Raw genomic sequence first — 14897 nt, forward strand, 5'->3', positions numbered from 1 at the left:
GGACGAGGTTGATGGGGAGAAGTGAGCCTCTGAGGAGTAGCTTTCTCTCCTGACTGCGGCCAAAGGAGGCATTTCTTTCTCTTCTTGGCCTTGCAGGAAATAGTGGTGGGGATGAGAGGAGCAGAAAGAAAGGGCCAGGCCTTCTATTATTTTGTTTTTCAGATTGAGAGTCTGTTATTAGCAATTTATGACGACCAGGTCTGCAGCCAAGCACATTCTGTTCTCCACTGTCGGGGGGTGGCGGGGGAGACTCGCAGGGCCATGGCAAGAGGCCGGACAGGAAAGATAACCAGGTCAACACTTTTATGATTGACCGTTCGGTGCCTCGGCCTGTACCAGGGGCAGCTTTAGCACGGGGCCAGTTTGAGCCCAGTCCTGTGTGGGGGTGGCATGGCCTCCCCATGTGAACCCAAATGGCTTCAGTGAGTGGGGTGAGCTCCCCTCCCACATCGTGCCCACTGAGGCTTGGGCTGCAGATTGCTTTCTGTGAAATGGGGTCAGGGCAGTGACTCTCAGAGCAGAGTCACTGTAGAGTTTCTCAAGACGGCAGGGCCTGGGAAGAACCCTACAGAGAAAGAGCAGCTGTGTGGGAGAAGACCCCAGAAGAGGGGGAGTGGGCAAGATGACCACCCTTGTGGAAACAATGGTGCACAAGCAAAACAACCCCCTCTCTGCAAAAGAGCTGAGCTGGTGGAATTTAGCTCGGCGGCTGCGAGATCGGGGCAGTAGATAGAGCTCTGCGGGCGCCTGGGCTCTGTGTGTGCAGGTTGCTGTGTGGGGTCCCGGAAGACGATGGAGAGGGCAGGAGCAGCACCCGCGGCGCCCCCTCCACCAGGCTGGCCTCTACGCTTCCCTGGACTCATCACCAGTCCCCATTCCTGGAAGCAAGCCCCCTTCCTCCATCCACTCCTCATGTAAGTTGGTTTCATTCTTCCCTTGATTTCCCCTCATTCCCCTCCCAACTGTTTGGCTTTGACTAGAAGTAGCTACATTAGCCATTCTTCAAGGGGTCAGCATCCCCCAGGGGGCCAAGGTGCCAAAGGGCAGAGAACTTTGGTCAGTGGAGGGCTTCTCAGTGTTAGGGGCGGTGGTGCCTGATCCCCGGGCCTCTGCTTCATGGCTGGGAGGAGCCCAGGCTGCTTCGGGGAGAGCGAACCACTCAAGTGGCTGTTTCTCGCATCCCAACTATGTCCCCAAGCTTGGTGCGGTTGGATAGTTGTTGAAGGGCAGACTTGCTGGAAGGATAAGAAGCTTTTGTGGGACTCTGGAAAGAGCCAGGGCAGAGAATGTAATGCGTTGGGTAGTGGGGGAGAGGGATGTTGGGCAGTGAGAGAATGGGCCTGGTTTCCAGCTGTGAGGATTGGACTATTATCTTATTATTATCCTCACACAGCTGACAGCCACTCAGTCCTGAGACGGGTTCCTTGTCCTCTGTTCTATGGGTTGACATCCTCTTGCCCGGCCAGCTCAAGGCTCTTGCCAGGGGTTCATGAAAGGATGAACTCTGAGATTTGATCTGGCATGGATAAGTTCATTAGGTGTGTATGGAACACGTACTCTGGGCCCAGCACCAGACTCGGGGCTCCATTAGCAAGCCCCTGTGTCTTGCTAAGACAAATGTCGGTAGGGCTCCTCTGTGCCAGGTGCTGTAAGGAACAACGGGGACTAAGCTACCAGCCGAGAGGCTAAGGAGCCCTGCTGCGGTAGAAAGGGGGGCGGGGGGCATTAGCTTATAGTGCAGTTAGGAAGAGACCTCCAAGGTCAGAGGGAGCCTTGAATGCAGGCCAAGGAGCTAGGACTTTGTTGACAGCGAGGAACCAGAGAGTGTCTCAGAACTTTCAGAATGGGTGGCTCATTCATTCAGGCTGAAACTTCTCTCTCATTATTCTGCAACAAACCTGTGCTTTTTCTTTCCATTCAAAGACATTTTTGCTGCCTTCAGGTCGTGCTGAACCATCTGGTAATCAGACAACTTCCCTTCCCCTGCAGGGCTGCGGCTTCCCAGGGTGTGAGGCCAAGCCTGGCAGCCTGCGGAGGGGAGGTCCCTTTTCCTGGTCTGCCCTGACCCACACTCACCCCGGCTTTGGTCCCGCAGGGGCTCAAGTGAGTGAGTGTGGCCAGCTTTCCTGGGATGTGCCGTTCCTCGATGAATGAGCAAACTTATTTTGTTCAGGATTGATCAATATTAATCTCTGGATGTCTTTTTTAAAGGCAGTGGTTTGATATATATTTTTAACAAATAAGGTATTCAGGGATGAATAAGCTCTACCAATTCCTTATTATGTGAAGGCACTGGGTGAGGCGGGGGGGAGGAGGCCAGACCCTGCCTGCAGGGAAGCTGTAATCTGTCTGGGGAGGTGAGACAGGATCATGGGAAATAGCTGCACTGTGGGAACAAGCCCTTTCAGCTGAGTTGGCCTGGGCACCAGGACTGCTGGAGCTGTTTCTGTCTCCATGGGCTTGGTTTCTGAGGCTAGGTACAAGGTGGAGTCAGACAGATCCCAGTTTGAGTCCTGGCTCTGCTTCTTCTGAGCTGTGAGATTTCTGGCAAATACTAGAACTTTCATAGAGCCTAGTTTTTTCACCTACAAAGTGGGAAAAGATTAATACCTACTTCCCAAGGTTAAAAGGATTCAGTGAAGTGAAGTGATGTATATATTACAGTGCTTAGTTTCGGGGCCTGGAGTATAGGAGACTCCGGTAAGTGGGAGCTGGTATTAGTATCGCGGCCACCGCGGTGGTGGTTGTTAGGGCTTGTGCTGGGGTGGGACAGTGCGGCTCTCCTGGGGCCTGTGTGGATGTGGGGCAGCTCCTCCTTTGGGTCATGGGCATGACCTCTGTGGGATTTGGGAAAGGGGGAGGAGCACCTCTCCCGAGTGTGGTGGGTACAGACTTTGTCGGCTGTGACACCTCTCTCAGCCTCCCACTGTATTCTTCCTTCAGATTTGGCACACACATGTGCTGTGCGACCCTGGCCAAGTTACTTAACTAATCTGTGCTTCAGCTTCCAGAACTGTAAAATGCTGCTGACAATCATACCTGATACTGAGAGGATTAAATAAAAAGGGTTATATGGAAAGTGTTCAGACAGTGTCTGGCACAGGGGTTGTGTCTTATCCAGGCGTTTGCTGCTGTAATTATTGCTGTGGTTATTCTGTTACAGGAGTGACCCATGCACTCAAAGAAGCAAGGGAATGAGCTGCTGCCCCAAGTGTTCCAGGAGCTTGGAGCAGGGGTGGGGGTGTGGGATGGAGGTGGGCCGGGGCGTGGACCCCAGTGTGTGGACCCCGCTGTGCTGGCGCTGGGGAGCAGCCCAGAAAAGGGGGTGAACTCTCTCACACACTAGCTGCAGGCAGGGTGTTGCCAGGTATAGAAGGAATGATATGGCTCAGAGTGCACTGCCTTTTGTCCTTTGCCCAGTGTTGTCCCTTAAACTGGTCACTAAGGGGGACAGTTCTACACCAGATAGAATGGATTTTTGCAGAACTGGTGAAATTCACGTATAAGTTGGGATCGTTTGGAAGCATGAAACCACCACATTCACCAAACCCAGCTGCTGGTGAATTTTAATAATTCATAGTAATAGACAGCCTTTAACTAACCTTTGGACTCTGGGCCCTTGGGAGCTGCCTGCAGGAACCCGGCAGGAAGTGGAGGCTGTCCCCCGGCACCCAGCCCCACAGCCAAGAGGGCTAATTGGGTTGGGAGTGCCTGTGGGGAAGCGGCCTTTTCTCCAAGGTCCTTGTGCTGTGGTTTTGGACTTGGAGTCAGGTGGACCTTCAGTGGGATTTTGCTTCCACCCCTTAGCTTCAGATGCTTCAACTATAAAATGGGTTTTGTTGCTGCCAAAAATATCTGTGAGGCACTTAGCTTGTTGTGCTCACTCGAAAAATGGCAGGTGCTGTCACGATCTTTCTGCTGATTTGGGCTGCAGTCTGAAGGTAGAAACCAGGGGCTTAGCAGCACTTATATTTCTGCAACATCAAAGACCTTGGAACCCCCACCCCCAGCTTAAAATTTTATCTCTGAGAGAAGAGGTAATAATTTATCCCATGTGCAAATGGAAAAACTGAGACCTTGCAAGGTTGGGTGGTGTGTCTCAGGCCCCACAGTGAGTTACAAGCGTCCAAATCCCTTATACTTTTATGGGGCTTTCTAAACCATCAAGTGTATTAAGTGCTTTGACATTTAGAAAATCACTGTGCTGAGGCTCCAAGCAATCTGGTGGGGTGTATTTTGACTCCCAATTTACAGATAGGAAAATTGAGGCTCAGAGAATTAAGACTTGCCCAGGATTGCACCTTGATTTTGTGGCAGAGCTAGGGCTCAAACTCAGACCTTCTGCCTCCAAATCCAGGGCTCATTTCCACTGTGCACTCAGAATTATCACGGGGGTCTGTGTGATCCTCTCTGCAATAACTTTTTCCCTCCATATCCGTAGATCTGCTAGGGTGGATAGTCATGAGCCAGGAGGGAGAGGGTTAAATTCCTTCCTAAGCGAAGGAGCTGGTTTTGAGCTAGGCGCCTCCAGTGACCCCATCATTGACCCTCACCCCCTGGATCAGGGCGACAGGCTGTGGGGGAAGGGAAGCAGAGCAGCTTTAATGGCCCTGTGCGGGCAGAGGGAGGGCCTAGGGAGGCAAGAGCAGGGGAGGGGACACTCATCTCTCTTCTTCTTTGGACAAAGATGGACAGAGATGCCAGTGGCTTTTTTCAGTTTCCATAGAAAATCCCTAAGGTTCTCTTGCAGTAGAAGGCCATCAGCGTGGCCTGAACTCTTAATCAGGCCATGGAGCACAGGCAGCTCTTAGATACTGGAAACGCTGGGATGTGTTCTTGGGTAAGTGGGAACGGGGATAGTTTTTACCGGTAAAGGTACCAGTAATAGAAAACGGAAATATCAAATGAACCTTAGGGCAGGATGGGACTTTGGTCCCAGCCTGTCATTCATTGAAGAGGAAAAGGATGATTCGAGTGGCCCACAGAAACCAGCACCTGTGCAATAAGTGGATGACTCTGAAAACTGGGAAGGCTTCTCCTTTCCCTCCTTCTCTCCCCAAGGTGGCCCCACCCCAGTCACCCCCTCTGTTAGCTCAGACCTCCTGCTTTAGAGTCTCTGTCCTCCCCAAATGGACCTCAAGGAGGTCCAGAGCTGTAGAGTAACTGCCCAGGGTTGTTCAGCAAGTCGGGGGTGGGGAGGTGGGGGGAGAGCTGTTCTGGAAACCAGGCGTCAGCCCAGTGCTTTCCTTGAAACTGCCACCCTAAGAAGGACAATTGAGGCAAGCATTTCCAGGAAAGCCAAGGAACTGACTTAGAGGAAGTGAGCAAAATCTCTTCCTCTATCCCCATCTTCCTGCCCCCAGATCCCTTTCCCTCCCTGCTGAGGAATCCTGAATACACCTGTCTCTGCATGGCAGGTAAAAGCCTTTCATTGTTCCTAGAGGTGAGGGAGGCACTGAAAGGAAGGCCTAGCTGGTGGGGCGGGTCTGGCCTTTTTAGACACTTCAATTAGTTACGTTAATTATGGCTTTGTGAGCAAGGGGCTCTCTAAAGGCAGCCGGTCTCCAACCTGCACGCTCCCTGACCCCTGGCCGGACGTGAGTCCCCAGCCTGTGAGTCTGTGTTACGTTCTCACCTCTGCCTGTCTGCAAGATTAAAGGTGCCATGAAGGTGTAAATTATTAGCAGTTTCATGTTCTCCCTCTTTTTTTTGTGGTAGCATATACAGTAATGAAATGTACCATTTTAATCATTTTTAATTGTACAGTTTGGAGGCATTAAATACATTTACATTGTGCAACTGTCACTACTGTCCATCTCCAGAAGTTTGTGTCATCCCAAACTAAAACTCTGTATCCATTAAAGAATAACTTCCCCTTTGCGCCTCTCCCCAGCCCCTAGTAACCTCTGTTTTACTTTCTGTCTCTATAAATGTAACTATTAAGGACCTCATATAAGCAGAATCAAGAAGTATTAGTCTTTTTATTATTTCACTTAGGCTTACTTCACTTAGCATAATGTTTTCAAGGTTCATCCATATTGTAGCATGTGCCAGAATTTCCTTCCTCCTTAAGGCTGATAATATTCTGTTGTATATGCATACCACATTTTATTTTATCCATTCATTCCTCCATAGGCACTTGGGTTGTTTCCACCTTTTGGCTATTGTGAATAATGCTGTATGAGAACGGGTGAGCAACATCCCTTCAAGGCCCTGCTTTCCCTCCTTTGGGTATACACCCAGAAGGGGAATTGCTGGATCATATGGTTATTCTATGTTTCAGTTTTTGAGACACCACCATATTGTTTTCCACAGCAGCTGTATCGTTTTACATTCCCACCAGCAATTGTCTGCAACCTTGCCAACACTTCCTTTTGCTTTTTCTTTTCTTAAAAATAATAGCCATCATAATGGGTGTGAAGTGGCATCTCATTGTGGTTCTCCAACTTTTTATGGGGAAGTCAGGCCCCGAGAAACGCTGAGACGTGTCCTCCCCATTGCAGAAGCAGTCAGGCCCTGGGCCCACGCTTCCGGGCCTCTGTCACAGCCTCCATATTCCGTCCTGTACTCCTTTTGCTACATACTTGTCCCATCAAGAGGAGGCAGGTGAGGGGAGGGGGTATAAATTAGGAGTTCGGATTAACATATACACACTACTAAATATAAAATAGATAAACAACAAGGACCTACTGTATAGCACAGAGAACTATACTCAATATTCTGTAATAACCTATAAGGGAAAAGAATCTGAAAAAGAATATATATATATATGTATAACTGAATCACTTTGCTGTACACCCAAAACTAACACAACATTGTAAATCAACTATACTTAAATTAAAAATTGGAAAAAAAAAAAAAAGAGGCAGGTGAGGTCCTTCTGCTACCTTGCTCTGTCTGCTGATTGTCAGGGCCCTTTCCTTCCCATCTGTCATAGGAGCAGAATGGCCCTGGCCCACCAGAAGTGTCTGGAGGGTAGATGACCTTGTGGGTGAAGAGGAGGTTTCAGTAATATAAGATTTAAAGAGTTGGATTGTTTTAACCCTCGGCATTGGATAAAGTAAATTATGGTACAGCCACTGAAGAGATGTGCAACCGTTACAAATGACTTCATGAAGAATTTTCTTTTCTTTCTTTTTTTCTTTTTCTTTTTTTTTTTTTTTGGCTGCGCGGCTTGTGGGATTTTAGTTCCCTGACCAGGGATCCAACCTGGGCCCTCGGCAGTGAGAGTGAGGCGTCCTAACCACTGGACTAAAATTCCCTAAAGAATTTTAAATAATTTCCAGTTTTTTTTTTTTTTTTTTTTTAATTAATTTATTTATTTTTGGCTGTGTTGGGTCTTCGTTTCTGTGCGAGGGCTTTCTCTAGTTGCGGCAAGCGTGGGCCACTTTTCATCGCGGTGCGCGGGCCTTTCACTATCGTGGCCTTTCTTGTTGCGGAGCACAGGCTCCAGACGCGCAGGCTCAGTAGTTGTAGGCTCACAGGCCTAGGTGCTCCGCGGCATGTGGGATCTTCCCAGACCAGGGCTCGAACCCGTGTCCCCCGCATTAGCGGGCAGATTCTCAACCACTGCGCCACCAGGGAAGCCCAATAATTTCCAGTTTTTAGTAACATGAAAACTTCCCCTGATATACTATTAAGTGTGTGTGGGGGGGGAATAGTACAAAAGCTTGCTTATGAGCTGAATGATGAAAAAGAAAACGACACACAGGAAAAATATTTGATGGAAAGAGGCCAAATTGTTATCAGTTGCCACCTCTGGATTAATGGGAAGTGAGTGACTTTAATTTCTTTTTGTCTTCTTTATGTTATTCTAAATTTGCAGATTTTCTACAATGAGTACACATTCCTTTTAGAGTCAGAAAAAAATTGATAAGAAAATAAGATGACTGCAACAATAGTTAGGCACATATGTTGGGGGAGCCTATGAAGTGCACAGCTCTGCTCGCTGCTGTTGGTGAGAAGCTAAGGGAGAGAGAGTGGAGGTGTCGGGGTAGAGGGCAAGGAAGGATGGCCAGGAAGCAAAGGAGAGGTGATAGCTTAGGCGGCCCTCCAGTGCTGCCCCGAACTCACTTGGAGGATGCTATGTTAGGACCCTGGCTCTGAGTCATTTGATGTCTGCATGTGGCGTTTGCCTTTGACTTTTCTAACATCAACTGAGCTAGGACCTGCTTGGGTCCCTTGACACCCCGCATCATGAGAGCAGCAGAGGGCCAGCAGAGGTTGGAGTTGAGGGGCAGGTGATTCAGGCTCCAGGTGATGATTTTCCATGGCTCTTGGGACCTCAAACAAGTGGAAGAGAAGCCAGTGTAATCCAGTGCTTGAAAGAAGGGACTCGACAGCCGGTCTCTGGGTCAGTGTCTTGCTCACCACTCACTGGCAGTTGCTTAGCCTCCTTAAGCCTTTGTGTCCTCATCGGTAAAACAGATGATAACAGTAACTATTTCACAGGGCTGGGGAAAGTAGTAAAAGAACTAATGCCTATCCGTGACCCTTAGCTTATTGTGTGCCTGATTCCTGTTGTCTGGTTGAGAGGTGGATTCTGACGCTAGACGGCCCGGGCTCAGATCACCTCTGTGCCTCAGTTTCTCCATCTGTAAAATGGAGATCATAATATCATCTACCTCAGATGGTTATGGTGAAGATCGATTAAAGTGATTCAAACAGTGCTCAGCACATAGTAAATACTCAGAAAATGTTAGCTATGATCAGAGGGGTACACACCAGAGTGGCAACCAGTAGTGTGTGTCTGGCATCTGCCAACTCATCTGATTGTCCCAAGAGTCCCATCTCACTGGTTAGTGCGCATCATTCAGTTGTTAAATACTTTGAATGTCACCATTGTTATTTTATTATTATTACCATTTGGGACTCCAGATGTCAAGATCCCTCCCAGAATCATACCATATCCCACCCCTTTGCCAGATCTGGCTCTTTTCTGCCTCAGTTTCCAAAGGGTGCTGGTGCTGGAAGTTGGGGTCCCAGGCAGACTGGGGTGCAGGCTGGCTGCTTTGGGAATTGTTTGATGAGCATTTTAGATGAAATCAAAGACTATGAAACTGTTCTCCTCCCCTTGCTCCCCTGCCCTTTTGAAAAGGAGCCAAAGCCAAGAAAAAACAACCACTCATAAATAAAGGGGAACATGAAAATAACAAAAAGAAAGAAGAAATCTTTTGTGGCAGGCTTGTGTGCCGATGTGGTAGATAATGGGAGAGGAAACATGGCCTTTGCAGAGAAACAGAACGGAACACTTTGTTCACTGGAAGAATGAACGCTGCTTGAGCAAGAGCTGCTCAATTGGGGTTTCCCATGAGTGAGCTTGTCTTGGGGGAGATGGTGGTGATTAGGTTTTCATAAGGCACAGGTGGCGTCCCGCGCAGAAACCCTGGGATGGGGGAAGGGGAGGCTATGGGGGAAGAAGCAGACCCGAGCAGGATGCCCAAAGGTGAGGCTGATGCATCCCAGTTCAGCCCATGGGCCCCGGCCACCATGACTGCAGTGCTGCCAGCCACCTTGTTCCTCCATTGTCGCCCAAGCTGGGGAGCTGGATGCTCAAGCCCCTCTGGAAGCCCCCAGACCTTCCCTCAAGGTGTATCTTTTATGGAGCCTTAAGGAGGTACATCCCAGGGAGGAGAAGATGAGGCCAAGTGTATTTGCTGATTAATTGCATGCTGAACTTCTGGGTCAAGACCGTGTCCTGTCAACACTTGCCTGGTGGCCTTTCTTGGTGACTGGCATTTATTGACTCCTCTTTCTTGTACCACTCACCTATCTTGATCGCTGCCCCATTTCCCCTGCCCCTGCAGTGGCTGGCTGAGGCAGGAAGAGGGAGAAGAAGTAGGGAAGGGATCAGATACCTTTCCTGAGCCCTCAGAGACCTGAGGATGTGGTGTAAAGGTGCCCACTTTGAGAGGGGGCTGTGGGCTCGCAGATGTGTGGAGGCTGATATTTGAAATACCTTTAAGAAGGGCCTTCACAACGTTCACTGGCTTGGGGCAGAGTGCTCTGGCTGGCAGAAGTTCCCTGCCAGAAGCACAATCATTCATTCATTCGATCACGATAACAACACTAAGTGCCAGTCTGCTTTGTGCCAGGCATTGCACTAAGTATTTTATATACAATACTTACTAATTCTCCAACAACCACGAGAAGTAGCTATTGTTGGCCCCCTTTACAGATAGAGAATCTGAGGTGTGTAGAGGTTAAGTCTCAAGTATTCACTGGGCTCCCTCTTGGAGCAGCGAGGAATTGGCTGACTCTCCACTTCTCAGCCATCGCCCCCAGCTCCAGATTACAATGGTTATACACGTTACAGCTGTTTAGCACGGCTGTGTTCAGGCACTGGCCTTTGCCTGTTATACTGTTTACTCCTCACAACCACACTAGTGGGTATATATTACTGATCACATTTATAAAGAAAGTAGTAGGTTTGGAGAGTTGAATAAGTCGGCCTATCCATGCCACTAGTTAGAGGGCTGCTGGGGTTTGAACTGACTGCGCGTGTCTCCAGAACCTCCATGTCACCATAGACCCTGAAGGCCTAGTCCACATGGCTTGGACTTGTCACCAAGCAGAAGCCAAATGCTGCCTGGCCCACACCAGCCCCAACAAAAGGGATGTCTGCAAAGATGAGACTTTGCTCAGCCTGGTGTTTGCAGGCCATTCCCACTTGTCCTTTTCCGCCTCTGCAGTCATCCTTCTAGTCTCCACCTTCCTGTCCCCTCCTGGGCTTGGCAGGGGATGGCAGGGGTTAATGGAACAACACTTTACCCTCTAGCTCCGGCTCTGGAGGAGATGAGGGAGCTTGTGAGGGTCTGCAGAACTTCAGTGCCATTGGGAAGGGGAGGCACGGGGGGTTGGTCAGGTAGGCCGTGGCACTGAGGATGTGGGTTTCCTGGGCAAATTCAGGTCCTTTCAGCCTGTCTGCGCTGTGCGTGGCCTGGGTGTCTGGCTCAGTGTAGGCACCGGCCAGGGGAGATTTCAGGGTGGTTGGGGACACCGATGGAACATGCAGACAACCTAAGCAGGGTAGTGAAACAGCGCCAAAGAGAGGGGGACCTACAGGGGACAGGCGGAGATGGAAGAAGATGACACTCCCAGTTGTCCTTTGGGTGTGGGTCTTCTGCGTGTTTGGCATGCAGGGGTGGGGGAGGCTTCCCCAAAAGGTGAATGAGAGGGTTCAGTGAGCAAACATTTTTTTTGTTTTTTACAAACATCACATTCAGTCTTCTCAATAATTCTACGAGACAGTTATTATTTGTTCCATTTTAGTGATGGAGAAACTGAAACTTCCCCATAGTCACACAGTAGTATATGGTAGAGCCAGGCTTCAAACACAGGTCTGGGTGACAATAAAGCCCATTTCTTTTAGCCGTATCAGGATGCCTCCCAGCAATGCCAGAGGGTCACACATACCTGCCAGCCTCTGGAAAGCCAGGGCCAGGTAGGGGTAGGTGTCTCACTCTGGGTGGTCTGGGAGTAGGTAGGGAAAGACAGCCTCCTTGCTTTAGGTCTCTCTTCCTCTCTCCTTCCCTGAACATATATTCTGTACCAGATTCTCTAAGCTTGTGATTACCTTCTAATCACAAAGTAGGTATTGGAATTTACATTTTACAATGAAGAAACTAAGGTTTTCAGAGGTTGAATCTTTCCCCCAAGTTTCCAAAGTGGCCTTGGTTTCTTTCGATTAATTCTTCCTTGGCCATGACTCAAGTCAAAAACAACTAGAATCCTGTAAGCAGCAAAGACAGTGGCAGATCTATCTTTGCTGGACCGGATCCTGTTATCTGGGGTAGAGGAAGAGCAGCCAGGGCACCAGCCGACAGATGAAAAGACGTGGGTTTGGGCATCAGTGAGGCCTGAGCTCAGATGGCTCCACTGGGCCTTGGTTGGGTCGGAAAAATGAGTGGCGAGCCCCTCACCCAATGCTCTCAGCCAAGTGGGTGTTCTGTCATTGCAGGCTCTTTTTCCTCCTTTCCCTTTGGTTAATGTTCAGGGCTATCCCAAAAGGGAGGCCTTTGACAAGGCCAGTCGGCCTCAGCTACACCATTTCTGCTGTATGCCTGCTCTGGGCTGGGCACTGCTCGTGTAAAAGGCCAGACACTCCCGAATCCAGGACATAGGCTTGGACCTGCACTGGGAGGTAAGGCCAGAACTGCGGCTGCTTCCTAGCATTGTGGGTGGGCTGCTGATGGGGCTTGGGAGGGGCTGGAGACAGCATCAGGTCCTGAAGGCAGGAGGGCCCCCAGGGAAGGGAATCCTGGAGACACAGTTTACCTCCTCAATCTTACCCAGGCCCGTGGGGCAGGCACCCATCCTGCTGGGAACCTCAACAGTCCTTCCACGCTGCCCTCTCTGTCTCTTCCTGGACTCTCCAGGAAGAGAAGACTCAGATGGGGCTGTGAATGGGAACAGCACAGCTAGTTTCTCCTTGGCTTCTTCAGTCCTGCGTGCCCTTGGGCTGGGGTCAGCTGAATCTTGGCAGCTGCCAAGGCTCTGTCTGGAGCTGGGCTTCTGGGCCAGAGGTGCGGGGGAGGCTGCCTCCTCTTGCTGACTGGGAGGACAGGAGCTCTTGGGGGTTCAGCAAGCCTCAGTCTGGCTGGTCTTAGCTGCTTGATCAGCCCAGAAACAGCCCAGGAACGGGAGGTGTTGGCTGTGGCCTCCGCCTGAGCAGGGCTAGGCCAGGCTGGGCCACGCCATGGATCTGATACCCCAAGGGCCCACAGAGGCTGGAGAGGGTGAGGGGGCCTCTCAGGAAAGCTTTGTTCCAAGCCTGCAGCCAGCCCAGCTCTCAGCTCTGAGTAAACAGCAGAGATAGGATCGGGCGTAGCCAGGAAGGGTGGCAGGGTGCGGCCTGGGAGAAGAATGGCAGGATGTGGCACCGGGGCACCGTTCTGGGCACCCACGCCTTGGGCTATTGTTTAGGGCTGCCTGAGGCTCTCAACTCTCTGGGGCTTTGAAAGGAAGTGACATTCCCCTGGGACTCAGGCCCTGCCCTTCTCTGCCACGTGGTTCTTTCCCTGGCAGTGCCCCTCGGCACCACCTACTCAGGGTCAGCTTGGGAGTGGGAGTCTCAGTAGAGAGGTTAGGTGGGTGCCCGGTGGGGAAGTGTTGTCATTGGCCCTCCTGGGAGGGTCTGCCTGTCTGTTCAGGCTGTCTTCCTGTACCCCTGGGTCTGAGTCACCTGTCATGCTCCGATGACTAGAATTTATCTCTATCTTGATCTGTATCTAGATATTTCTGGGGGGAAAAGGGCTGTCGCTGTGGAGGGAGAAAGGTCTGAGAGCAAGAAGTCCTTTGATTCCAGTCCAGCTGGGCTGTTGTTGGCTGATTGGGAGAGGAAGTGGCTGGTGATTTGTTTGGGGGAGAAAGGGGCTTGGTGTGTGTGCGCCTGGGGTGGGTGGGGGTCAGGGGCTGGGAGAGGGTTGGTTGTGGGGAGGAGAAAAAGGAGATCAGCACCTGTAGTCTGCTTTGTCGCGTAAGAACCGTGCTTTGAGCCATTGGCCCTCTGTGGAGGGCAGGCATCTCTCTATGCCTTGTCCTAGGCGCTGGATTTGGGGGCCCAGGGCCTCACAGACATCAGCTCAGAGACTCAAGACGCTGCGGCATCCAGGTTGAGGCTGGCCAGAGTCCTCTCTCCCTAGGGGCCTTCACCTCCTACAGATGCTCAGGTGAGGTAAGGCCAAGGAGAAGAAGACAGCAGAGGGTCTATGGGTTAGGTTCCCCAGAAGGGAAGGGAAGGCAGAGCAGGAATACTGTTCCGTGTCCCAGCTGGTTGAAGGTCTTCTGACTCTGTATTCCTGAAACAGTACTGCCCAAACAAGCCACGTGAACTTGACCTCTCTGGGCCTCAGTTTCTCCATTTATAAAATATGAGTAAGGCTGGGTGAGAGGGAGGAGATTGGGTACATGGGAGCACTTCCACCTGAGTGAGAGTCCCACTGGAGAGTCCTGTGGGCTTGCGGCCTCTGACCAGGACCTGGGTGGGAACTGGGGGAGTCCAGTAATTCACATCTCCTGTGTACTAAAAGAGTCTTTGACTTCTGGGCATCTGGGGAGAGGGGAGGATGTGGCTGCTTGACCTTAAAACCTCCTGAAAAACCATGTGTATGATTGAAGCATGGAGCATGCTTTGTAGGGAAAGGGTAATAAGGGAATTTTTTTTTTTTCAAGTCTCTGGAAGAGACTTAAGGGAAGACTCCAACAGGGTCTTTAAATTCAAAAGGTGTGGAAAATGTTTCTTACCTGTCCCAAGGTAGGAGCAAAAGGAAATGGACTTGCTTTGCTACTGGGAGATTTGGGTCACTCATAGGAAGAACTTAGATGCAAGGAAGATGCAGCTGCGGATAACTGGGTGTGGGAGGTGGAGATGTGGGAAATAAACCACAGAGAGCAACATCTATCTAATAATGATGATAATAATAGCTGTCACTTATGCATTCAGGTCTGCCTTGTGCTGTGCTGCTGAACTATATTAAACTCTCTGAGTGTTGTACAAGGATTTATTGAGCACCTGTATGTTCCAGGCACTGTGCTAGACTCTGGGGCTACAGTGAAGAGCAAAAACAAGCACATTTCCGCAGTGTGAGGTTGGATGGATTCTCAGGCTACAGGGCGAGTCAGAAATAAAACATGTGAAGGTATCATTACCAGCTGTGAAAAGTACTTTGAAGGCCAAGTTTCAGGGTGCCAAGAGAATGTAAAACAGGCACATCTTATAGGGTCTGGAGTGTTAATGGAAGGCTCATCCCTTCATATTGGGGGGTTTTATTTCCATTTCACTGAGGAGGAAACTGGGGTTTACAGAGGTTATGTCACGTGCCCACCGTTGCACAGCAATTAATTAATCAGAGTTGGGATTCATATGGACTCAGGTAGAGACTTCTCTCTCAACCACC

The 14897-nt window shown here is 50.2% G+C and overlaps 1 protein-coding gene across 2 annotated transcripts in view; it reads left to right on the plus strand.

The window, feature by feature from the left end:
- Nucleotides 1-731: 731 nt before the first annotated feature.
- The window catches only part of SOX13 (SRY-box transcription factor 13), a 29562-nt gene continuing 15396 nt past the window's right edge, over nucleotides 732-14897 (plus strand). For both annotated transcript variants that reach the window (XM_059939646.1, XM_059939657.1), the window contains exon 1: nucleotides 732-914. In XM_059939646.1, coding sequence (XP_059795629.1) covers nucleotides 793-914 — 122 coding nt within the window. In that variant the 5' untranslated portion in view covers nucleotides 732-792. The remainder of the gene's footprint in view (nucleotides 915-14897) is intronic.

Source organism: Balaenoptera ricei, chromosome 1 (assembly GCF_028023285.1).
Source record: "Balaenoptera ricei isolate mBalRic1 chromosome 1, mBalRic1.hap2, whole genome shotgun sequence".
NCBI classification, from domain to species: domain Eukaryota; kingdom Metazoa; phylum Chordata; class Mammalia; order Artiodactyla; family Balaenopteridae; genus Balaenoptera; species Balaenoptera ricei.